This window comes from Heterodontus francisci, chromosome 37 (assembly GCF_036365525.1).
Source record: "Heterodontus francisci isolate sHetFra1 chromosome 37, sHetFra1.hap1, whole genome shotgun sequence".
Classification (NCBI taxonomy): Eukaryota; Metazoa; Chordata; class Chondrichthyes; order Heterodontiformes; family Heterodontidae; genus Heterodontus; species Heterodontus francisci.
This window is the reverse complement of record NC_090407.1, coordinates 20,487,135-20,511,907: the sequence shown is the minus strand read 5'-3', so window position 1 is coordinate 20,511,907 and position 24,773 is coordinate 20,487,135. Positions and strand designations below refer to the sequence as shown.

The 24,773-nt window shown below is 41.9% G+C and overlaps 1 protein-coding gene across 9 annotated transcripts in view; it reads left to right on the top strand.

Annotated features, from left to right (window-relative positions):
• Positions 1-536: 536 nt before the first annotated feature.
• Positions 537-24,773, top strand: part of zgc:154075 (uncharacterized protein LOC556929 homolog) — a 232,261-nt gene continuing 208,024 nt past the window's right edge. For 3 of the 9 annotated variants that reach the window (XR_010969641.1, XM_068017231.1, XM_068017230.1), the window contains exons 1-3: positions 537-834; positions 4,148-4,326; positions 4,427-4,536. Coding sequence is in view for 7 of the 9 variants with exons in the window: in XM_068017231.1 (XP_067873332.1) it covers positions 4,444-4,536 (93 nt within the window). In the remaining 2 variants the exon portion in view is untranslated. Of the gene's footprint in view, positions 835-3,081; positions 3,203-4,147; positions 4,327-4,426; positions 4,537-24,773 lie in introns of those variants that run through there. The other 6 variants (XM_068017229.1, XR_010969640.1, XM_068017227.1 and 3 more) reach the window with 6 other exon arrangements.

Genomic DNA, 24,773 nt, shown 5'->3' with positions numbered 1-24,773 from the left:
CTCCAAATCTGGACACGATTCTGTCTCGCCCTACATCCACATGATGCCCCCTCTCGTGCCTGCCTTTGTGGGCATTTTGCCCCCAGCTTCTCCTGCAGGAAGAATGAATTAAGTAATGGCAACCAACTTAGGGCTGTGACCCAAGTGGCACGATGTAAGAGATCTAATGCTATCAATCTGTTAAAATACAGGAAGGGAGTTTAAATATCTGCAAGCTAAGTTAATGAAATCTCCCTCCTATTACCTCGAGGAGTTCAGGGACGCAGATTTGAACCTTAAACCTTCCTGATCTGTTTGTTATACCACACAAGTGGAATTGCTCAAAGAGCCATCAGATAAACTCTTTAGGGTTTTATTTTAAAATATTTGTAATAAGAGTGAGAATTTTCAATCTGGCAATCTAGAAAATTGTCCTGAAAGTACTCTTGCAGTTTAGAAACACAAATGAGCACTGCAGAAATGCTGCCGCTAGTTGTCTCCATTGTACATATTTGCTCAATGTGCGAGTTTCTCCCAATGCAGTAAATAGACATTTCCGCCGCTCTTTTGAGTAAAGAAAGGTTTTCTATCTACTTCTTTGTCTATTCCCTTCCTCTTAATTCCTTGCTGGAGGACAATTCCAGGTTAATGATTATCCTCCGGTATATTACCCTACTGGCCATAATTCATGTCTGACCCTTCCCCCTTCCTACCGGGCCGAGGTTAGGACTTTGATCATTGCCCTGATCCAGTTTTACGCCAGTGGCCCCGAGGAAACTTCAGGCGTTGCTGCATCAAAAGAAGTGGGGGGAAACCAAAGGGGCCACAGAAGCCCGAGACTGAGACTTTCGGCAGGTAAGCCATCAAGGCAATGGGAGGCACAGAGACTTATACTGGTCTCGTTCTCTATTTCCATCGCTACCCACAACTCCACAATGCAATCTCGGGAGCGGCTATCAAAGGAGGGGATAGGAAGCCGAGACCCATCCCCCACATTGTACCAGGTGGGAGAAAAGCAGCCAGTGGCATTCCAGTCACTGTGGGGGGTGGTAAGCGGTTGTAGGACTCGCCGCCTGGTTTTCTTCACTGCCTCAGCAGATTTGGGACAGTATAACAGAGAAGAATCCAGGCCTGAGTGTTGGCAAGTGATTTAATCGCTAAGCCTGATGCTGATCATCTAATGGCCACCAGGGAATAGCAATCAGCAGTAGGAAACCTGGCTGATTCACTTCAGGCTCTGAGGCCAATTGTAGCACCCTTACTACCTCACCAGTTTAAGATCAGCTAATTTAGCATAGAGCAGAGAGAGAACCTGACTCCTCACTGGATATACTCAGTGAACCAACTGGGGTGCCCTCATCTTTAGATTCCACTTTACATACTATTCAATGGCTGAGAATAGTATGTAATTTGAGTTGGGTTGCTGCATTTTGCCTCAATAGGGAGGAGAAAAAACTGACCCAGGGTTCCTTCTTCTAATCATTATGCAGTGGCCTATGCTGAAAATGTGTGAGGCTATTTAGGTGAGGAGACAATCAGATCAGGTCCGATTCTGAAGCTTTGTGTAGTTAAAACATCTGCTCGCATTCAATGGCCATCCTCATGAAGGATAAAAGCAAAATACTGCGGATGCTGGAAATCTGAAATAAAAACAAGAAATGCTGGAACCACTCAGCAGGTCTGGCAGCATCTGTGGAAAGAGAAGCAGAGTTAACATTTCGGGTCAGTGACCCTTCTTTGGAACTGACAAATATTAGAAATGTCACAGGTTATAAGCAAGTGAGGTGGGGGTGGGGCAAGAGATAACAAAGGAGAAGGTGTAGATTGGACAAGGCCACATAGCTGACCAAAAGGTCATGGAGCAAAGGCAAACAATATGTTAATGGTGTGTTGAAAGACAAAGTATTAGTACAGATAAGGTGTTAACGGACTGAATATTGAACCGCAGCAAGTGCAAACATGAAAAAAAAGTGGGTAAGCAAACTGAACAAACTAAGATGAAATGAAATAAATGCAAAAAGAAGATTGCAAAAAATGTAAAAAAAGAAAAAATAACTAAAAATGAAAGTAAAATGGGGGGCTGTCATGCTCTGAAATTATTGAACTCAATGTTCAGTCTGGCAGGCTGTAGTGTGCCTAATCGGTAGATGAGATGCTGTTCCTCGAGCTTGCGTTGATGTTCACTGGAACACTGCAGCAATCCCAGGACAGAGATGTGAGCATGAGAGCAGCGGGGAGTGTTAAAATGGCAAGCAACCGGAAGCTCAGGGTCCTGCTTGCGGACTGAGCGGAGGTGTTCCGCAAAGCGATCACCCAGTCTGCGCTGGTCTCTCCAATGTAGAGGAGACCACATTGTGAGCAGAGAATACAGTATACTACATTGAAAGAAGTACAAGTAAATCGCTACTTCACCTGAAAGGAGTTCTTTTTTTCTTTTTTACAATCTTTATTTTTGCATTTATTTTTTGTATTTATTTTTTGCCTAGCATTTCTGGGTCCAACTAGATTTCCCCCCCTCAGTACGTCTTGTGCAGATTTCAGCCCCCATTAATGCTGCAGACTCCAAGGAAATTGGACCAAGCACTCTTTTACTTAGTGGATTTATTTTTCTCACTAAATGTCTCCTTTTCTGACCTATCTGAAAGGTTTCACCTCCTTGCTAGTGCATGGTTCTGTTAGACACTGGGTCCGCTGATACCTTTCCAGGTGGTCGTTACGTATTTTTGTCCCTTAGCAGCAAGTGTTGGCAAGGTATGGACAGTGTCATAGTCTAGTTCTATCCTTGCTACAAGATCCATACATGTGACCCCCTGGCTGATTTTTCTTCATAACCTAGGGACATAAGGCCAGTTGTCATGGCCCAACTGATGTCCTAGTTGAGAACAGCTAACTCAGATTAAATCAGGGATTGAACTTGGAACTCTCTTTGTTTGTGTAACTCAGTTACACATTGGACAAACTTGCTGAACTGTTGGGAGAGTAGGTCCAAACTCCCGTAACAGTTTCCCATCACACAATTATTTATTCATTGAAATTAATTGCTTTGATATTTTGATCAAATGTCATCATCTGCTTCTTTGATTTTAAAAAGGAAGCAAAACCATTTTAAATTCGTGATCCTGATGTGGATGGAGCTTTTGTTGCTATACAGTGCTCCATGCTGAGAATTGCTGAAATGCATCTGGTGAGGTTAAATAAATGTGAATGTTGAATTGAGGTACAGGTAAGAACTAGTAACAAGCTCATAATTTGAAGTTTAATCATGTCTCCAATAATGCTGCACACAATCTCTATTAATTATCCTTCATGCTTACAGTAAGCTAGAGTGCTTGTTTCATTTTGTTTAATAATTTTATTATCAAATAATCCCAAGTACATGATAAAATGGAGTGGCAGTATCCCATTCCATCAGTCTAGCAGTTTTAGCTTTATTTGCTTTGAGTATTTGGATAAGTTTCTTGCGTCTCTTGATGCAATTCTTCAGTTCTTCCCGGAATAGTTGCTGCAGTCACCCCCATGGTTCAGGGGTGTTTACTGGATAGCTTTTTAGTGCTTGTTCCAGAAATGTAAGTTCTTCTGCTGTGCAAGGATTAATGTCACAACCAAGCACCTCAAATCTGTTTGAATGTGTTGCCTTATCCACTGCTGTAATGTGTTCCTTATTGAACTCTTCAAATGTTTTTTGTTTATTTTTACTTTTTATAAAGAATCAAGTTTTTGTAAGTTCTTGGCTTTGTTAATTGTGTCATTGGCTGTCTTTTTGATTCCACTTGTTGGGTGCAATTGATAGAATTAGCCATTACTTCCCATCTTGCATTAGTTCCTTTTGTTAGGGTGTATCAGATGTCAAGTGCTACATTTTAGCATGTTTATTGGAGAGGATCACAACAGGAGAGGGGCTGTTGAATTCACGTTAGCTCCACACACTGAGTACTTTGCATGTCAGCATGGGATGGGGTGACAATTTTTACTGCCATCTAAACAAGCTGATTTGTGGTTCAGAACAACTTTACATGCTTAAATTTAACATACAGTTTTGGCTTGTAATATATTTATTAGACACAGACAAGTGGCTGAGTAATGTTTATATAACTTTCTGTGGATTGTAAGTGTGAGACAATTTCAACTACAGATAATATTGTTTTATGGTCTTTAAATTCCACACCAGGTTTGCAGTCTTAACCGTGACATTGGGGACTGGGATGAAGTGAATGCTAGGTGGTTCACCACAGAGAAATAAGAAAAATTAGAGGGGGAAGCACTCCATGGAATTCTCAACAGCAGCAGAAAGGAATTGAAGGCTTGGGAACAAGCTACCTGCTCACAGTCTTGACTGAAGGACTTGGTGTGAGCAACATTTACACAGTGTCCTGATACAATAGAATTTAATTGTTTTGGGAAAAAAAATCTTCATTGACCTCCTATTGTGCACTTTGTTTGTATTTAGACTGTACTGCAGCAGCCATGCCGCGTTGTGTAGAGGTGCTTATAATTGGGGCTGGGAACCGGGGACAGACTTATGCATTCTTCTCCAAGGATTTTCCAGAGCGAATGAAGGTAGGTCTTAGAATTTTTTAAATTCTGTCTGTTGTGGTTTCTTCTCTGCTGTGGTTTTCTCTCCCATTTAAGCACATATGGGCAAAACGTAAAGTACCTGTCTGGTAAATCTTCACTAGTCCTAGAAAACTGTGATCTGTCCTCAACAGGCAGTGATTGTGATCACTGGAGTTGAGATTTGTTATGCCCCGTTTTCAGGGACATAACCGAAGGCACACCCAACTGGAAGGTCGGAGGCTTTACCCAAATTGGGCCTCAGGCCTCGTTTCATTAATCTGGATGAGTTGCTGCTCTTCAGAGGTAGCTTGCCTGTTGCCAGCTTTCCAATTTTGGGAAACCTGCCTCATCGGCAGTGTGCCACAGGTAAGTCAGCTAAGTAAGTTGTACGGGTGGGGGAGTGGTGTGAGGACAATGGGAGGGGCCATTCTTGAATATTCATCTATGAATCTAGAATATTTGAATATTGCGTCCCCTGACTCTCTTCTCTTCTGTAGATTAAACAATACCAGGCTCTTCAACCTCCCTTCGTCGCTCAGATGCCTAACTAGGTAGCAAGTTGGCTGCCCAGTGCTGCCACGAGCAGCCCAGGAGCACCGAGGCGAGTTGTAATGCCCCAGTTGTTGATTCAATTGAGATTAGCTAATTCACGTCATAAAGCGCATGGTGTACTTACTCACTAAGTTATCAAATGAATAAGCATCATAAATTGATACTTAATTTAGGTATGTACTGGTAAATCTAGTCTGCAAACAACTACAATGCATTTGATCCCTTAAGATATTGAAAAATATTGTCCTTTGTATCACTGAGCACTTTGTAGTGCATATATATCATCTGTAAAATGCATTGCTATAAATCTTTAATGGTTAATTTACTATATCTCTGTCTCTCGCTCTATTTCTTTTTTATTATCAGTCTGCCTGTGGGCTCTCAAATTTGTATGAGAATTGCAAATTTTATCAAGCAGAAAGAAGTATGGAATTACATTTTTTTATTGTAAATGCAGAACTTAAAGGGAGTGAAATCAGTCTTGGGCAATAGCCCAGAATGATCAGTAACAAATCAGCTGCTCCTTTAACACTCCCATTGACTTCAATGGAAATGAAAATCGAGCGATGTATAAAACTGTCTGCTGATTTGCCATCATAAACAACAATTTGCATTTGCATAGTGCCATTAACGTAATAAATTAGCCTAAGGTGTTTCAGGAGCATTATAAAGCAAAATTTGACATTGAGCCACATAAGGAGATATTGGGGCAGAGAGCCAAAAGCTTGGTCAAAGAGGTTGAAGGAACATCAAAGGAGGAAAGAGAGCGGCAGAGAGGTTTAGGGAGGGAATGCCGGAGCTTAGGTCTTTGGAGGCTGAAGGCATGGCCATCACTAGTGGAGCGATTAAAATTGAGGAATCTGAAGAGGCCAGAATTAGAGAAGTGCAAATATTTTGGAGGGTTGTGGGCCTGGAGGAGATTACAAAGATAGGGAGGGGAGAAACCCTAGAGAAATTTGAAAACAAGGATGAGAATTTTAAAATTGTGGTGTTGCTTCACCAGGAGCCAGTGTAGCTCAGTGAGCACAAGAGTAAACAGGACTTGGTGCAAGTTAAGACGTGGGCAGCAGAGTTTTCGATGACCTCAAGTTTATGAAGTGTAGAACGTGGCAGGACTGCATTGGGATGGTCAAGTCTAGAGGTAACAAAGGCATGGATGAGCACAGGCAGGGACTGAGTCAGGTGATTTTACAGAAGTGGAAGTAGTAGTATGTACATGTGGTCAGTAGCTCATCTCGGGGTCACATATAACACCAAGGTTGTGAACAGTATGGTTCAGCTTCAGAGAGTTGCCAGAAAGAGGGATGGAGTCGGTGGCTAGGGAATGGAATTTGTAGCGGGGACTGAAGCCAATGGCTTTGGTCTTTCTAATGTTCAATTGGTGGAAATTTCTGCTCATCCAGTACTGGATGTCAGACAAGCAGTCTGACAACTTCGAGATGGTGAAGGATTGAGAGAACTGGTGAGGTAGAGCTGGTTGTCGTCAGTGTATATATGGAAACTGTTTTCGGATAATGTTGCCAAGGGTCAGCAGGTAGATGAGAAATAGAAGGAGGCCAAGATAGATCCCTGGGGGTCACCAGAGGGAATGGTGCGGGAGCAGGAAGCAAAGCCATTGCAAGTGATTCTCTAACTACGCTCAGGTAGTAACAATGGAACCAAGTGAGTGCAGTCCCCCCACCCTCCCAGCTGCACACAGTGGAGAGGTTTCAGTTTTGCGTTGCCTACCCCATCATCAATTTCACCTCCCAAATTATTTTTAGTCCCTCTTTCTGTCACCGCAGTGCCTTCTGTGCTCAGTATTCTCAGGACACGCCAGGGTCTGGCTTAGCTTTGTGGATACCATTAAGCCATGTCTTGGTTTGGTTAGTAGGAGGTGCAGTTATGTCTTCTTCTAATTTCTCCTTTCTCCCTTTATAGGTTGCTATTTTCATGTCTAGTTTCTATGCATGATAACTGGCTGAGATTGACGTTGTACTGTCCTAGCCTAAGTGTGAGTTCTGGCAGAGGCAGGGATTCAATCTGTGTTACCCAGTCCTTGTATTGGCACAATGGATAAATTTCCTGTGCAAACAGGTCATGAAAATCTTTTATTTTGAATAATGTATTAACAGAGAAATGTAAAATTAGCATATGGACTGTTCTGCACTCTGCCTATTCTGAAGAATGTAGAAGTATGTCTGAGTAGTCCAAAGACAAAAATCTTTTTTTTTTAAAAAAAGCAAAATAATAAAATATATTATTTTAAATGCAGCTAATCTGTAATTAAAATTTGGTATTTCACTGTTCAGTTTTGCTCCAATCAGTCAATAATATTTTTTTTAAATGTTGGCCTTGTATGTACAGTGAGATGATAGCACATGACTGCTTAACACTATAAAACAATTTTTTTCTTAGCACTTTGACATAAAATGTATTCCTCCACAATCTTAATGATAACATTAACTCATCTAAAATGCTGTAGTACACCACAGCATAATTTCAAGGCTTGTATTTTTGCAAAACCTCACAGGCTGCCCCTATACTGCCACTTATAAGATTGCATTTACATATAACTCACTGACAACTATATTAAACTGCATTTCGCTATGCATTTTTTATATAGTTGTTTGGAATATTGATAGTTGTTTGTCTGTTAAGTATGTAACATCCTGCTCTATTAAAGCCCTTTATGTTTTGTTGTCCAGGTAAACATGCACTGAGTGTAATTGTAATGGAACTTAAATTATTCAGGAATTCCTGAGTATAACTAATGAAGTGCGAATAATTCAGAGCTTCCTGAGTTTAATTGTTTTGTGTGATGCAGGAATGTTTCTATTACAGACTACTGGGAAGAATTTTAACTCCCTTTGCCCAGTAAAAGCCAGTGTATGGGCAGTTAAACTACCCTGTGTAACTCACCCCATCAATCCTGCTGCCTTCCCAATGCTGTTAGCAGCAAGTTGCTAGAATTTTTTCTGTATCTATGGCTGTCATACAGTTATCTGAATATTAATTGCAGTAAGTATCTCAAGACAGTACCAACTAAATAGATAGAAAGAAAGACTTGCATTTATCGAGCGCTTTTCATGATCACCAGACATCTCAAAGCACTTTATATGCCAGTGGAGTACATCTGAAGTGCAGTCACTATTGTAATTTAGGAAACAAATATTTTTATTATAAATTGTAACATTGGCTAAATGTAACAATAATACTCTGGTTGCTATATACTCTGGTATAGCTTTGTTAGGTTATATAGCCTAGGTTTTTAAAGTAGCTACATTTAAACAAGTCGTGATTTGTTTTTATAAGCACCCTTACTCTGATTTTTAAAAAAGTGTGTATGGAAGTTTAAGCAAACTTAGTGGATCTTTATGAATAACCAAAGCCAGGGCAGGTGCAGAGCATTGTTTGTAATGCAGGGTGGTGCTATCTCATGCAATGTTGGAGGATCCCTGTACATCTGTAACGACCCTCTAGGCATATAAATGTGGTGCAGGTGTAGATTTTTTTGAGTAAAATTTCAGTTTAGTGCTGATTTTTCCTACATCCTTGTGACCAATAATTTTGTCCTATATCTCGCAGTCCTGTTTGTCGGTGAAAATGTTGATTTCACTATTTACTAGGTAGAACACTGTCAATTTTCCTCTGTGACCTTGGTTTCAGTCCAAATCAGACAGATAGGATGAACAAAAATCCTTTATCTGGCAGCTGTCAATAACCTTAAATGATAATGCAATCCAAACAAAAGTTGACAAATCCATCTCCATGAGAGTGCAAATATGGCTGTTTGGGCTCTGGAATGTCAAATGTTGGTGCAATAAGTGAGTATACTTTTCCTACCAAGAATTAAGGTGAAGTGTGATGGCACAGTACACCTGTGCACAGCACCACCGGTACTGGGATGCAGGTTTAATTCTTTCTTCCTCTTCTGCCTCATCGAAGTGCTGTTTGGCGATCAGAAGGGAGGCATTAAATCAGAGGCAACAAGGACAATAGTCAGTTGGTAGTACAGAACTTGAGTACTGCTGAAAAAGGAGACATGCCGTCTAAGTTTTTCATATTAGGGGCGGCATAGTGGCGCAGTGGTTAGCACCGCAGCCTCACAGCTCCAGCGACCCGGGTTCAATTCTGGGTACTGCCTGTGTGGAGTTTGCAAGTTCTCCCTGTGTCTGCGTGGGTTTCCTCCGGGTGCTCCGGTTTCCTCCCACAAGCCAAAAGACTTGCAGGTTGGTAGGTAAATTGGCCATTAAAAATTGCCCCTAGTATAGGTAGGTGGTGGGGAAATATAGGGACAGGTGGGGATGTGGTAGGAATATGGGATTAGTGTAGGATTAGTATAAGTGGGTGGTTGATGGTCGGCACAGACTCGGTGGGCCGAAGGGCCTGTTACAGTGCTGTATCTCTAAACTAATATTGCATTCATCAGAACAGATGCAAGAATGCCAAATTTCAAAGGGAGCTACAATTTATACTGCATGAGAAAAGGGTGCTGATTGGTTGGCAAGTCAACTCTGGTCAAAGCGTTGCCATGGAGAATGCACTGAACTAATGTCTGTCACGCTTTTGTTTAATTCAAAAAAGGCACCTGTACATGTTCCTTTTGCTTGGATAGGTCCCTGCATATGAATGTATGTAGCTTCTAGCAAGTGTAACTGAGCTACATTGCAAGAACCACTGATAATCTTAAATTGGTTGTTAGTGTAATTCTTAGCACACTCGGGATTGTTCTGAGTTTTGCAAGTATGGGCTGGTTGAGTACAGTCAGTACTCTGCCTATTGTGAACAGCCGAAGGGACTTGTTGTTTGATACGATCCACCAGTTGTTAGGACGTATGGCCTACCTGGCATCGCACCGGCACTGGAATTTATATACCACATTGCTCATTTGTGTGGAAGGCAGAACATCATTTTTTGCTTGATGGCAGCATCCTGTAAGTGGAAAATGCCATTTGTGTTGCTACTGCATAGGAGCAGTGTGAAATGGCTAGCTTCACCTGTTGCTGAAATTTTTGAGATACTTTACCCTTCCAGGGAAATTTGAGGTAGACTGGGCACTTTTCAGGTCCGAAAGTGGTGGCCTTAGGCCCATTTGTGAGTTGCATGATACACAACGAGCAATCATCTGATTGGGGTAGCCATTATCCCGCAGGATAGCTTTAATGTGCTCTATTTCGACATCAAGCTTGCACGGTAAGCAACTGGCTCAGGCCCTACTTACAAGATTGCCGACCCATTTGCTTGGCTGGGGGTGAGGGGATGAGGATGAATTCTAATAAATGCAAGTCTTTTATTTTTATCTAGCAGCGTTCGTGACATCAGGATGTCCTGAAGCGTTTTACAGCTAATGAAGTACTTTTGAAGTTTAGTTGCTGTTATAATGTAGGAAACGATGGAATGTTTTTATTATAAACTGTAATATTTGCTAAATGTAACGTACAACAGACAGTTCAGCTAACATTCAGTAAGTATATTGAGCACCATTACTGTTTTTCTTTCCAATTTTCAAAAGAGGAAAGTAGAAAATTAGAAAAGAAAAGTAGAGCTACAGTTAGCAATACGACATGCAATTTAGTTTAGTTAACATTCACTTGTATGGTCTTATAAAAGCTATTTACCATTTTGTATGTTTGCGAATCTCCTAATCTTTCAAACTGGCTGATAATAGTACACAAATTCAGAATGGCAACTTCTCCTCTGTGCCAACAGAGTCACTTGCTTTGCTTCAAATAAGAGCTGTCCTGTATTTAAATCTTCCAGCAACTAAAAAAGATTTGTTATTTCTTAGAAAAATGACTTGTATTTATATAGCACCTTTAACATAGTAAAATGTCTCAAGGCACTTCACAGGAGCAATTATCAAACAAAGTCTGACACTGATCAGCCACATAAGGAGATATTAGGGAAGATGACCAAAAGCTTGGTCAAAGAAGTAGGCTTTAAGGAGCACCTTAAAGGAGGAGAGAAAGATAGAGAGGTTTTGGGGAGGGAAGAGCTTAAGTCCTTGGCAACTGTAGGCACGGCCACCAGTGGTGGAGTGATTCAAATTGGGGATGCTCAAGAGGCCAGAGTTAGAGGAGCACAGATATTTTGGAGGGTTGTGGGGCTGGAGGAGATTACAGAAATACAGAAGGGCGAGCCCATGGAGGATGAGAATTTTGAAATAAGTCACCTGGAAATTGACAATTATAAATATATATTTTATTTATTTCATGGAATCTTACTGTTTCACAAGTCTAGGAAAGGCTGCTGCACAAGCAAATTGATCATTAAATTTACACAGACTATTGAACAATCCTTGTAATATTTCAAAAACATTTCTACAGTTTTTCTTTTACTGTCTCTGATTTATTATTTGAAAAAGAAATACTTCTCGACCTCATTGTTTTTGTGGCAGAAATGAAGATAGATTTAATCTCATTAGTACTAACAAATAGTAGCCATACAAGCAGCAGTGTTAGTGCAAAGCAGTGTCACTTAGCATCAATGCTACAATTATAAGGGCTGATTTCTTGATTGTGCATTCCCACAGGGAAATCATAGGTCCACAGTGTCTGATTTTTTCCATTTGTTTAATGGATGTCTGTGTTCCTGTGATTTCAAAACCAGTTGCACCTGCTAGTGCCAGGAATGCCCAATTGGGGAATCGCATGTGACAGGAACACTTAATTTGGGAAATGCCCTATTGTGTAAACAAAAACAAAAAGTGCTGGAAAAACTCAAAAAAACTCTGGAAACCTTTTATCAGAAAGGTCACAGACCTAAAGCATTAACTTTGCTTCTGTCTCCACAAATGCTGCCAGACCTGCTGCGTTTTTCCAGCACTTTTTGTTTTTGTTTCAGATTTCCAGCATCTGCAGTATTTTGCTTTTCCCCTATTGTGTAAATCCTGCCTAAATCCAAATCAGAGCCCAGTTTTTGTGACATTGGAGCAAAGTGAAGTGGAACTCTGGATGGAGTCCTTAACTCCTCATTGCATTACAGAAGTAACTGCTTTACAATGGTTTAAACTTATAAATGCACACTAGGAGGCTGTCTGCAGTCTTTTCTTTTATTAAATGCACTTTTTGTAATCCTCAAAACACTCCTGTTCCTCCTGGTCCACCAGGAAACACTTCACAGCAACAATGAAAGTAAGTTCCAAAAACGGAAAATGCTGGAGAAAAGCAGAGTTAACATTTCAGATGTGATGAAAAGTCACATTCCCGAAATGTTAACTGTTTCTCTCTCTCACTGACTTGCTGAGTATTTCCAGCATTTTCTGTTCTTGTTTTAGATTTCCAGCATTCACAGTATTTTGCTTTTGAATTAAAATCAGTTAGCTGGATCTCTTCTGGCACTGGATCCTGTCTATGGCCAGCTTTTTGCTGGCAGCTTCAGCATTGGGTGTCACAGCCACCATCTCCAGTTAAAATCAGGTTGGGGTCTGAATGACATCATCGTACCTTGACATTTTAATATTCGTAAGGCTCCTGTTTGTCTGTGGCAGGTGGCCTCAATGTTTACGAAAAGACAGGAGTTAAATTGGCGGTGGGTGTCAGTGCGTCTGTAGCCCCTGACTCCTATTTTAACCCCCTGTCCGCCCTGTTCCTGCTGGGCAGGCAGGCTTAAAATTGGGGCTACATGTTTAGACTCGCATTAAGCATGCCCAATTGGATAAAGTACCAGAGATTGATCTGGACATGTGGAAACGTGAGGGGGGTGGGGGGGGGGGAAATGCCAATAGTGGTGGAAAGCCCTATATAAAACTGATCTTTAATGATTTAAGTTGAATCAAGCAGCAAGTTTTCTTCATCTGCATTTTAGAAAAATTATGCTTTCCTCACAGTATTTCCTGTTGTCTCTCCCTAAAGTCTCCTCCTACTTTAAACATAATAAAAATCCCCTGTTGGTGACAGTACTTTCTAAATGTTTCACATCCCTTTAGTGAAAAAGATATTCTAAAAGGAGAACTTAAAAAAATCCCATTACTTCTTTTTAAAAGTGTTAGACTTTTCATCTGAAAAGACTTGCATTTAACTTATTGCTTATGAAAGCAAGGACATGCAAAAAGCCTGCAAAAAAAATCTACCTGCTATACTGCTGGAAAAGGGAGTAATTTGTTTAGTATTCTTTCTCTTTAATATAAATTCTTACTCTGGTTTAATCCCCGGTGTGTGCTGAGTTTATTGAGCTCAGGCGGAGCAGTTGGGGTGCTAAAATTCACCTGGATTAAGTAGGGTAAAACAGCCAGGTGTCTAGCTTCTGGTCACTATTTATTAACTCTTGCTGGGAAGTGAGTACATGTCAGGCCATGTTAGTACAAGTGAGATCAGCTATAGTTACCCTCTTCACAGTGCTATATCCTGCTAATACATACTATCTGGGCTCTCACATGAAGATTAGCCACTAGGGTGGGGTACTGGACAATGATTGGCTCCCATAGAACAATAGTCCACTGGGATTTATGCCTTCAGAAGAGGGGGAGTAAAGAGAAAATTGGCAAAAAAAGGAAAAAAAAACTCACTGGCTTGGAAAATTTGGCATGGCCACTTTTGGGTATATGCCCTGTGCCTTTTTTTATGATTTCCTGTGATGTGATTGTCGCTGGCTGAGCCAGCATTTGTTGCCCATCTCCATTTGCCCTTGAGAAGGAGGTGGTGAGCCGCCTCCTTGAACTGCTGCAGTCCATGTGTTGTAGGTACACCCACAGTGCTGTTATGAAGGGAGTTCCTAGGATAGCAATTGGTGGCAAGGTTGAAGGGGTGTGGGGGTGTCAGGAGTGACTGCAATTGGGGGATTGAAATCTGGAGCAGTGATGGTTGGGGGGTGACCTATCAGCCGGGAGGGGAGTGGCGGTGGCAGTCAAGTGACAGCGATCAGCACAGAGGAGAGGAGTGGTTAGGAGTGGCAATTGTTAGGAGGTTCAGGAGCAACAGTGATTGGCAAGAGGGGGATCAGGAGCGAGGCAGGTGGGTTCAAGAGCTATGGCAATCGGCAGGGAGAGGGGGTGTCTGCAGCGATGCTGATCAGTGTGGGGGGGGGGGGGTGGTGTGATGGCAAGCTTTCTTTAAATGTGTGGTCAGGAGAAGAAATCTACTCTTCTGGCCTCCATATTCAGGTAAGTAAATTTGAAAAACTTATCTTGTAGGTCACAAGCTTGCATCAACCACCTCAAAACAAACCAATCAAAGTGGGGACTTCATTCAGGCTTTAGACCCTTTATTTGCATATGAAAAGGGTTTAATGCCTGTTTCAGGTTAGTTCCCTGGGTGCCTGTTTTTTCCCACCAATATGGCCGGTGGCACACCTCCGGCTGGAAATGTGCGCATTATTCCCATCCACCGTATTGGGGGCTTAGTAGGCCAGGTTACACCCTAAAAATGGGTGCAGCATGGCTGAATCTATAGACTGTTGATGCTTGGGCGGGGTGGTACGGCACTTGTTGGAGCATCAGCAGAAAGCATCAAGGAATTTGGTACTGTAGTGCTTCTTGTACTGGCCTAGCAATCCAGAGATTGTGAGTTTAAATTGCATCAGGCAAGTTATTAAACTGCATTCGATAAATTTGGGAATTTGTGGACTGGCACTAGGGAAAAAATGACCATGAAAGCTTCTGGAAAGAGCTCCACTGAGTTGTAGAAGCCATCACCAACACCTTCACATGGTAAGCAGGCCTCGTCAATGTTACCCATGTCCTAAGAACAATCAACCCAATGGACAGATTTTATCGCTCTAGGCTGCTGTGATCCTGGGAAATATAAAGGTTCAGCCTTTCCTAGGCTGTTCTTATGTATCTGGCAACAGGTCAGTATAGAGCAGCATTGATGGAGGCCAAGGACCTACCTCAGCATGATTTGGTGTGTGTCCTAGAGGAAGGGGAAAATTGTGAAAGTTGAACCTCAAATTAAAATTTTAAAAATTATTTGTGCAACAATTTTTTTTTCTTGTGTAGCAGATTGTTTCTGCTAATCGTTTCCTTTCATTGAAGCCTGTTTTTTTCCCCACAAACTAGATCTTTTCTGAAAGCAGAGGAAGAGTAGGCTGCAACATCCTGTATGGTGATTGATAGTGAAACTATTAAAAACATACATGCTAACACATGTTAAAAAGGTTAGCAAAGTAGAGCAAACAACCATTGCTGTAACTTTACTGACAGTTAATTTGTAAGTGAAGCAATATGGATGATATGGAGACACAGAGAGGGAGGGAATTCATTACAGGAAATGTTTTTGTGTTGGCACTCCTGACATATTGCCAGAAACCTATATCGGGAAACTGCATACCCCTGCCCTTGATTTTCTGTGCATTAAAATTAATAGAAAATTACAGACTAAGGATACATAACTTCCTGATATATACCCTGTAGTGGAGAATCTCCCCTTTATTACATGGGAAATTGCAGCACATGGTCGCTTCAATAAACACTGACTGAAAGAAGTTAAAGGGTGTTGCAACACACAGCTAGCTCTCTCTAGTTGTCTGAATGGGTAAATGAGTTCAAAAGACAATTGAGTTGTGATGTGCTTTTCTTCGGTTTGAATGTAATTTGTCCTTTGCCCCATTCTTAAGCTTCCCCACTGTCATCCCTGACAATGAAGGCAGGTGAATGACATGCTCCCAGGCTTCTATCAGTGTTGCTTTGAAATTGACCTCCATGATGAACACAGAGGTTATTTTCTATTTGATTTCTTCCTATCTTATCTTCCACACCTGCTGCCTTCTCACAATGGCAGAGCAGAACTCAGGAGCTTTGTTGGTAGGAGATTTCCAGCTCCATTTGTGGAATACAGAGCTATCTCTAATGCCTACCTAGGCTGTGCAAAAGGGAGCTTTCCTACCTCTGCTCCTGTTATTATTGGCCATACCCAACTAAGAACTATTGCACACTCACTCAGAGTAAATGGTTTTGACTATATTACCCTGGGACTCAAAATATAACCACGTGTTTGCAAGCGTTGAAGCGCTTCAGCAAACCTGTATCAAATGGATCCCAACTACGAAATCCAGCTTTAGTAGATTATGATTCCTGAGGGAGGTATACTCCGAATTTGATTATTTTACTTTAAATAACTGTACAGCAGTCTCATTTGAAATGGACATTTTCTACAGATATAGGGATCATAATGCACAATAACTTCCTGATTCAGAGTGATTTCTAATGACCAAAGTCATAACAGTAACAATGAATACATCTGTTTCAATGGGGTACTCTAAAAGGGACAGAAATTTTCACTGTCTTTTGATAATTTATAGTGCTGTATATGTACTATATTTAAGCCATCATTTTCAGTCCCCACTCCATACCCCATTCCCTAGCCATTGACTCCACCCCTCTCCCTGGCAACAGTATGAGATTAGGCCAGTCTTTGCAACCATGGTGTCACATTTGACCCCAAGATGAGCTTCTGACCTTATATTTGCGCCATCACTAAGACCGCCTAGTTCCACCTCTGCAACATTGCCCTGTCTCAACTCATCTGCTAAAAACCCTCATTCATGCCTTCGTTACCTCTAGACTTGACTATTCCAATGCATACCTGGCTTGTCTCCCACATTCTATCCTCCGTAAACTTGAGGTCATCCAAAACTCTGGTGCCTGTGTCTTAACTCACACCAAGTCCTGTTCACCTATCACCCTTGTGCTTGCTGACCTACATTGGTTCCCAGTCAAACAATGTCTTGATTTTAAAATTCTCATCCTTATTTTCAAATCCCTCCAAGGCCTCACCCTTCCCAATCTCTGTAATCCCCTCCAGCCCCACGACCCACTGAGAGATCTGTGCTCCTCTAATTCTGGCCTCTTGAGCCGCCATGATTTTAGTCACTCTACCATTGGCCGTGCCTTCAGTTGCCTAGACACCAAGCTCTGGAATTCACTCCCTACACCTCTCCACCTCGCCTTCCTCCTTTAAGACTCTCCTAAAAACCTGCCGCTTTGACCAAGCTTTTGGTCATGTGACCTAATATCTCCTTATGTGACTCAGTGTCATATTTTGTTTTGTAATGCTCCTGTAAAGCACCATGGGATGTTTTACTATGTTAAAGGTACTATAGAAATATGTTATTTCAAAATTCTGAAGACAAACTCATCTATGCCCATTTTATTGTTTTTGTTTACTGCAGCAGTTATATTTTTACTGCTACCCTTGAGTCTCAGTTCAGAATATTTTAGTGCCTGTATCTCATTCTTATGCCAGAAACAATAAATACCATTGGTGGGAATTCTGACCAATTACTACATTTTTAAAATTGAAAAACCAAGGAGAATGGGCAAGGTTCGTTGTACAAAAGACTGCACCAGTGTTGAATGTAAGGGCTGGTAATGCGTCCCCTGGCAATGGAGCAATGGAATGCTGCTCTTTGAATGTTACGGTGGAGCTATGAGTTAACTTTGCATGCTAATGCAAATTCAGCTTCTTTGCATAATATTTCTGTGCTCCATGCACACAGCATATGGAATATTGGGGGGGGGGGATTATTATCTGGTAGCAGCAGGATTTTAAAGAACACTGATAATGAGGGATAGAAACTGTTGCAGCAAGATGAGCATGATGAATTGCATCCTTCCAAGTTGCAGTTTTGGAGGTCCTGTTGCAGGAGATGCTACACAGAAGGGTAGTCCTTTATCGAGTGGAGAAGCATTCCTTTTTGAAGAGCAATACAAAGTAGCCTGGATGGAGACATTAGAAATGGTGACTGCTATTTGATATATGACCAATTGATGGTCTTCAAAAGGTTGCCAAGATAAATGTGCTCATTCTTAGTTTAATTTTACAGTGTTGCCTTGAAATGCATCTAAACTTCATGATGGAGCAACACCGAGGGGAAAATCCAAGGCAAGCTGAAACTGTTGACCTCCTTTCCAGATGCACAGGCATGTCCATGTTTTCACAATGCTGTAGACATAGGCCCAGGACAGATAAGGATTTACCTGGATGAGGTTATGTGGCATGGACACCACTCAGTGAATGCCAGGTTGAGGGTTTATGCTCAATGCGTGACAGAGTTATCACAACATTGGGGAAAGCACCAAACAGAGCAGTCAGAAACAGGGAAATTGGAGGCTATGCCACTCCAATAACAGAGTAATGTTGGTTTATATCTAGGAGCAGGGTGTCTGCCAGTCTTTCAGCTAATCCTTTGGTGTGACGCGAGGGAAACATAGAATTGAAGAAATAAACCTGCAAAGAAGAAAGCTCACTGACCTGAAACGTTAACTCTGCTTCTCTTTCCACAGATGCTGCCAGACCTGCTGAGTGGTTCCAGCATTTCTTGTTTTTATTTATAGAAGAAAGCTGTATTTATTTGTTTGTGTTCCAATTTTTACCCCTCTGTCCTGAAAGCAATGGCCCTTGCTGGGGTATGCTTTCATGTCATTTAATTTATCATTCTTCATGGGTGAGGCTTGAAATGAATGTTGGCAGGCTATTTGAAAGTGGAAGGCATCACAAGTTCATCTGATCCTATATTCTCCTCTGTCCATAGTTGCAGACTTTTCAGCAGCATGGCTGATTTTTTTCTATTTCCTAGCTCCAGGATAATGAGGCTAATTCTATTGTAGTCCCAGATGTAGATCAGAACAGCTAACTCAGCAGAGAATGGGACATGGGACCTTCTTTGTCTGTAAAACTCAATAACGTACCAGGCAAAACATTTACCAATTGAGCTAAAGTGGGATTTGTAATAAGAGGTGCTGCATTGTAACTATGCAAACACAACAGACATAGTGAAAATCAATCTGCCTGCTTCAGTCATTAGTTCTATATGCAGAATTGACAGTGTTTTATGCCTTTATGCTGATGTCCTAGAAAAAAGTTTTGTAATTTTACAGTGAAACATTGCACAGGCTCTGAGTTAAAGGCCTTGATTCAGCACCTGAGTGAATAAATCTCTGTGGGATGCAGTTAACAGTAATGCACTGTACCAAAAGCAAACAGCTCATGATGTCACATCCTTTATTTACCAGGAAAGTGACCAAATAACTTGGAAATGGTCCAAGGTGGTTGGTGTGTGTCTGCTTTAGTGAAACAGAAATATCACAGCTTGTCGTCGTCTTCAGCAGCCATCTAATCTGCTTTTGGGCCTTTGAAATGTTTTCTGAAAGACACAGCTAAATTACTGCATAACGCTATCACATCAGGAAAAAATAAAAAGCAAGGATTTGGACGAGACTGCTCTCCAGATGCAGGATAAACATGGGATAACCTTTTATTTATGCCAGGCGCACATTTCATTTATACAACATCTAAAATTTTTTTTTTATATAACTACTTCCCTGAAGTAGTTATAACATTATTGTATATAACGGCGGCGCAGTGGTTAGCACCGCAGCCTCACAGCTCCAGCGACCCGGGTTCAATTCTGGGTACTGCCTGTGTGGAGTTTGCAAGTTCTCCCTGTGTCTGCGTGGGTTTTCTCCGGGTGCTCCGTTTTCCTCCCACAAGCCAAATGACTTGCAGGTTGGTAGGTAAATTGGCCATTATAAATTGCCCCTAGTATAGGTAGGTGGTAGGGAAATATAGGGACAGGTGGGGATGTGGTAGGAATATGGAATTAGTGTAGGATTAGTATAAATGGGTGGTTGATGGTCGGCACAGACTCGGTGGGCCGAAGGGCCTGTTTCAGTGCTGTATCTCTAAACTAAACTAAACATTAACCAATCTATGGTTTCATTAGATCATCGTACAGAGTTTTAAAAAATGATCAGAGCTCCCCCACTGGTGTACAGGGTTACAGCATTACTGAAGAATACAGAGCAGAAGATCCCAGGTTCGATCTGCTGTTAACTGATCTCAGCTGAGGCAGCAGTTGGGATGCTGCCAATTGCTTCAACACCCTGGTATAAGGAAGATAGAATCAGCTAATGTTCCAGCATCTTCCTGATCACTATCCAGTGATGTCTGCTGGAACGTTGTTGATTGGATGAGTAAAAGATTAGATTGACTATGATGCCCTCCATAGTTGAATAACCTGTCAGATTGCACACATGAAAAATGACCATTTTAATGAGATACTGAAGTGGTGATGGTGCTTGTGTGACAAGAGTCAGGATCTTCAAGAGCTTAAAATAAATGCCTGGAACTTCAGTGATTCTTGGAATGGAACTCAGTGACAGTGGACAGACTGAAAATTGGTTAAAGACCATTTCTACAGGGTTTCTGCCCAAATCGAGTAGCTACAGCCTATTCCAATGGGGATCAAACCGGGCTGAAGGGAGTGGGGTGGTAGGTGCTTCTTTTGCCTGCTCCCTCCCTCCTGACCTTAGTTTGTGTCTGAGGGCACACCTGGGTCCCTGAGAAATCCCATCTTTTTTTTTCCAAATATATATACTTTATTCATAAAATTTGTAAAAATACATTACAAAACAATTCAAACTGGACATTTCATAAAGTGCAATACAGATCAGTTTCTTTCAATACAGTACATGAGGTGCCTCACTACCCTTGCCATTTCAGGTTATATTTACACTGTACATTTGCATTACATACCAAAACATTACGTGGTGCAGATAGCCCAAAGGGGTACATGGGTTCCAGCCCCTTGGAGAACCTTACAAAGTGGCCTTTCCCCATTCAGCCTTTGCAGCGGCTACCCTAAGCTTTAGTGCATCCCTCAACATGTAATCTTGGACCTTGGAATGTTCCAGTCTACAACATTCGGTCCTGCGCAGCTCTTTGCACAGGAAGACCAGCAAATTTCGGGCAGACCAAAGTGCGTATTTCACTGAGTTGATGGTCCTCCAGCAGCAGTTGATGTTTATCTCTGGAACTGGGAACAGCCCATAGAACATTGAGGCCTGCGTTACGGAGTTGCTTGGGAAGAACCTGGACAAAAATCACTGCACATCTTTCCAGACTTGCTTTCCAAAGGCACATTCCAGAAGGAGGTGGGTGATGGTCCCTTCCCCACCGCAGCCATCTCAAGGGCAGCATTCTGAGGTGGTGACACGCTGGGCATGCAGGAAGGATGTGACAGGGAGGGCCCTTCTCATCACCAGCCAAGCTACGTCATAGTTCTTGTTTGAAAGTTCTGGCGATGAGGCATTCTGCCATATGAATTTGACAGTCTGCTCGGAGAACCATCTGATAGGATCCACCATCTTTTCCCACAGGGGCTTGAGGACTTTACGTGCAGACCATTGGCTGACGGACTTGTGGTCAAAGGTGTTTTTCTGAACAAACTTTTCCACGAGGGACAGGTGGTACAGCACAGTCCAACTGAATGGAGCGTTCCGCAGCAATATGGCCAGACCCATCCTTCGTAACACTGCAGACAGATAGAAGCTCAGCACATAGTGACACTTGGTGTTTGCGTACCGGGGATCTATGCACAGCTTGATGCAGTTGCAGACAGGTGGCTGTCAGGATAAGGGTGACATTGGGTACGTTTTTTCTCCCTTTATTTAGAGGTTTGAACATCGTGTCCTTGTGGACACGGTCCATTTTTGATCTCCAGATAAAGCAGAAGACTACTCAGTTGATCGCCGTGGTGCAGGATTGGCCTGAGAAACCCAGCAAACCCATCGCAGTAGTGTCCAATAGTTGCAATGACTGCAGAAAGCAAGCTTAGATTTTGGCCTTATAAGAAAGATTCACATAGATGGATTGCCATCATCCACAAAAGAGAAGGCCTGGGATAGGGTGGAGGGCCGGACTGATTAAATGACAAAAGAAATGGTGCAAGACAAAAAGAGTGGTAATGGGACAAGTAAAGAAACAAAAGATTGGTCTAGAGGACCTGTAAATGGCAGCAACAGAACTGTTACCAGCATCTGCTGTTCAACAAAATGGGATCGAAGATTATTTGGATTGTTGAACTAAATGTTGACTCCGGAAGGCTGTAAGGTGCCCAATTGAAGGATGTTTTAGTTGTATGGCTAATTACCACACTACCTTTATGAACTAAGCATTCAGGTTAGCTAGTAAACAAAATAAAAACAGAAAATACTAGAAATACTCAGCAGGTCAGGCAGCATCTGTGGAGAGAAAAACCTAGTTAATGTTTCAACTCTGGAACATGAGTCTATGACAAAACTGAAAATGAAGTTGTTTATTAAATTATTTTTCCTTTTTAAAAAAAAAACACTGATATAACTACAGGTGAAATTATTACTAATAGTAAAATTAACAATAAGTATGCAACATCGGGATGAAATGAAAAATATGTGCACCGGATTAGCGAAGTTCCTGCCTAGACACTAACAAGTTATAAAGAGCAAGAGGTTGAGGGGGTAAGTGTGACTCACCTGACATAAAGGCCAGTGCAATCAGGGCAGGAGGTAAAATCTTGTGGCATCAAATGTTATAAGCCCAAGAACAATTGTTAAACTGTTAACACAGATGAAGGATACTTGGCCCATTATGCATGCACTGACGCTAGCTCAATAATGGAGCTATCTAGTCTAATCCCATGACAAAGGCCTTGCCAACATCTTCTGTGGGAGGAGGGCAAAGATACAAGAAACAGAAAAATTCTGTTACCCAATGCTCGTTGGGACAGATATTCAGGGAATTGAGACTACCTAGAAAGTGATGCAACTTTAGCAAGTACTTCTACGCTAATGGAATAGATGCATTTGTTTTAGAGTATAGTATGTTATTTGAAAGTGTCACATAAACTTATGTAGAATATACAGCACAGAAACAGACCATTCGACCCATCTGTCCATGCTGGCGTTTTTGTTCTGCTTGAGCCTTCTCCCATCCTCCTTCATCTAATTCTATCAGCATAACCCTCTATTCCCTTTTCTCTCATATGTTTATCTAGCTTCCCCTTAAATACATCTATACTATTTGCCTCAATCATTCTGTGGTAGCGAGTTGCACATTCTCACCACGCTCAGGAAATTCAGAAGCAACTTCTTTACCCAATTTGTTTTGTTGGTGACTATCTTATATTGATGTCCTCTAGCTTAGCTCTTACCCACAAGTGGAAACACTCCCTTTGTGTTTACTCTATTAAAAACTTTTATATTTTAAAGACATCTGGGTCATCGGTCAGCCTTCTCTTTTCAAGAAAAAGGAGACCCAGCCTGTTCATCCTTTCCTGATGGGTATAATCTCTCAAATTGGTATCATCTTGGTAATTATTTTTTGCACCCTCTCCAGTGCTTCTACATCCTTTTTTATAAAATGGCGATCAGAATTGCATGCAATACTCCAAGTATGGTCTAACCAAGGTTTGATACTAGTTTAGAATAACTTCTCTATTTTCAATTCTATCCCTCTGGGCTTGGTCTGCTTTTGTTATGGCCTTATTGATCTGCACTGCAACTTTTATAATTTGTGTATTTGTACTCCCAGATGGCTTTGCTCCTCTACCCCATTTAAATTCTTGTTTTCCAAGCAATTTTCTTACAAAATTAATACCTCATACTTGTCTATGTTGAAATTAATTTGCCAATTGTCTGCCCATTCATTAAGTGCATTAGTGTCTTCTTGTAACTTGCTGCAGTCCTTCTCAGTGTTGACAATCGCACCCACCCCCCCCCCCCCCACAGACACACAATTTGGTGTTGTCGACAAATTTAGAAATTGTGTTTTTGATTCCAAAGTCTAAATTGTTGATATAAATTGTGAACAACCATTGTCCAGCATTGATCCTTGTGAGACCTCACTATCCACCTTCTACCACTCTTATATAGCTTCCTTTTACCCCTACTCTTGAGCTGGCTGCAAGACAGAAAGCAGCTATCCATTCTGCTACTTGTCCTCTGACATTATTCATTATTCATTAGTATATTGTATGGTGTCTTAATGAAGGCCTTTTAAAAATCGAGATATGTTCCATCTACTCTTTTTTTTTTTTTTTTCTTTTTTGGGCCTCCTTATCTCGAGAGACAATGGATACGCGCCTGGAGGTGGTCAGTGGTTTGTGAAGCAGCGCCTGGAGTGGCTATAAAGGCCAATTCTGGAGTGACAGGCTCTTCCACAGGTGCTGCAGAGAAATTTGTTTGTTGGGGCTGTTGCACAGTTGGCTCTCCCCTTGCGCCTCTGTCTTTTTTCCTGCCAACTACTAAGTCTCTTCGACTCGCCACAATTTAGCCCTGTCTTTATGGCTGCCCGCCAGCTCTGGCGAATGCTGGCAACTGACTCCCACGACTTGTGATCAATGTCACACGATTTCATGTCGCGTTTGCAGACGTCTTTATAACGGAGACATGGACGGCCGGTGGGTCTGATACCAGTGGCGAGCTCGCTGTACAATGTGTCTTTGGGGATCCTGCCATCTTCCATGCGGCTCACATGGCCAAGCCATCTCAAGCGCCGCTGACTCAGTAGTGTGTATAAGCTGGGGATGTTGGCCGCTTCAAGGACTTCTGTGTTGGAGATATAGTCCTGCCACCTGATGCCAAGTATTCTCCGAAGGCAGCGAAGATGGAATGAATTGAGACGTCGCTCTTGGCTGGCATACGTTGTCCAGGCCTCGCTGCCGTAGAGCAAGGTACTGAGGACACAGGCCTGATACACTCGGACTTTTGTGTTCCGTGTCAGTGCGCCATTTTCCCACACTCTCTTGGCCAGTCTGAACATAGCAGTGGAAGCCTTACCCATGCGCTTGTTGATTTCTGCATCTAGAGACAGGTTACTGGTGATAGTTGAGCCTAGGTAGGTGAACTCTTGAACCACTTCCAGAGCGTGGTCGCCAATATTGATGGATGGAGCATTTCTGACATCCTGCCCCATGATGTTCGTTTTCTTGAGGCTGATGGTTAGGCCAAATTC